The 938-nt window shown below is 62.5% G+C and overlaps 1 protein-coding gene across 1 annotated transcript in view; it reads left to right on the top strand.

Moving 5' to 3' along the window:
* LOC104521009 (interferon regulatory factor 3) overlaps positions 1-938 on the top strand; it is a gene marked incomplete at its 5' end in the record, with an annotated part of 1,371 nt that overhangs the window by 170 nt on the left and 263 nt on the right. Inside the window, 2 exons of the mRNA XM_029083724.1 lie at positions 1-220; positions 373-491. The exon at positions 1-220 is cut by the window's left edge and continues 170 nt beyond it. Of these exons, the coding sequence (XP_028939557.1) occupies positions 1-220; positions 373-491 (339 nt within the window). The remainder of the gene's footprint in view (positions 221-372; positions 492-938) is intronic.

Raw genomic sequence — 938 nt, 5'->3', positions numbered from 1 at the left:
CTGGCTGATGGCAAGCAGCGGCGTTACACCGAGGAGCTGCTGGGCAGCGTGGGGCTGCAGCTGGAGCAGCGCGCCCGCAAGCTCTTTGCCACCCGCCTGAAGAAGTGCAAAGTCTTCTGGGCCCTGTCCCAGCAGCTTGAGGGTGTAGGGGACCCCCCAACCAACCTGCTCTGCAGAGACCAGGAGACCCCCATCTTTGACTTCAATGAGTTTTGCACAGGTGGGTAGGGGTGCTGTTGTCATCATCATCATCATCCCCCACCCCATCCTGGTTTTGGGGCTTGTGGGAACCAGCTCCAGGGTGTCACAAGCATCTGAACCCTCCCAGCCCCTTGGTGTCACCCCAAAACTGAGCCCTGTCTCCCCTCGCAGAGCTGAGGGACTTCCGTAATGGCCAAAGGCAACGATCTCCTGACTTCACCATCTACCTCTGCTTCGGGCAGTCCTTCTCCAAGGCCAAGCCCAAGGAGTCCAAGCTCATCCTGGTCAAGGTGCAGGGGCCAACACCCACCACTGCCCCACTGCTGCTCAGGGAGGGGGAGACTCCTGGGGGACAGGGGAGATGGGAGTCTGGGTGCCCGAGGAGAGGGACCTGCAAGGTCCAGGAGAGATGGAGGTTGGGGAGTCCAAAGAGGGGGACCCTCGGGGTCTGGGGGAGATGGAGGTCTGGGTGTCTGAGGAGGGAGGACCCTTGGAGACCAGGGGAGATGGGGGGTGCTGAGTGCCCAAGGAGTGCGACCCACAGGAGCTTGGGGATGGGGTGAGCTGGGTGCCCAGGGATGACAACCCTTTGGGAACAGAGGAAATATGGGGGTGGGCAGGTGCCTGGAGAAAGGACCCTTGGAGGCCAGGGTGGGCCACCCTAGGTAGGGGACAGCTGCCTGTGTCAGGGGACCCTTGGGGCCTGGGCAGGATGGGGGGGGAGACAACTGCCCAGA

This window comes from Antrostomus carolinensis, unplaced genomic scaffold (assembly GCF_000700745.2).
Source record: "Antrostomus carolinensis isolate BGI_N321 unplaced genomic scaffold, ASM70074v2 scaffold46342, whole genome shotgun sequence".
NCBI lineage: Eukaryota > Metazoa > Chordata > Aves > Caprimulgiformes > Caprimulgidae > Antrostomus > Antrostomus carolinensis.
The sequence above is the reverse complement of the archived record's forward strand: the minus strand, read 5'-3'. Positions and strand labels throughout refer to the sequence as shown.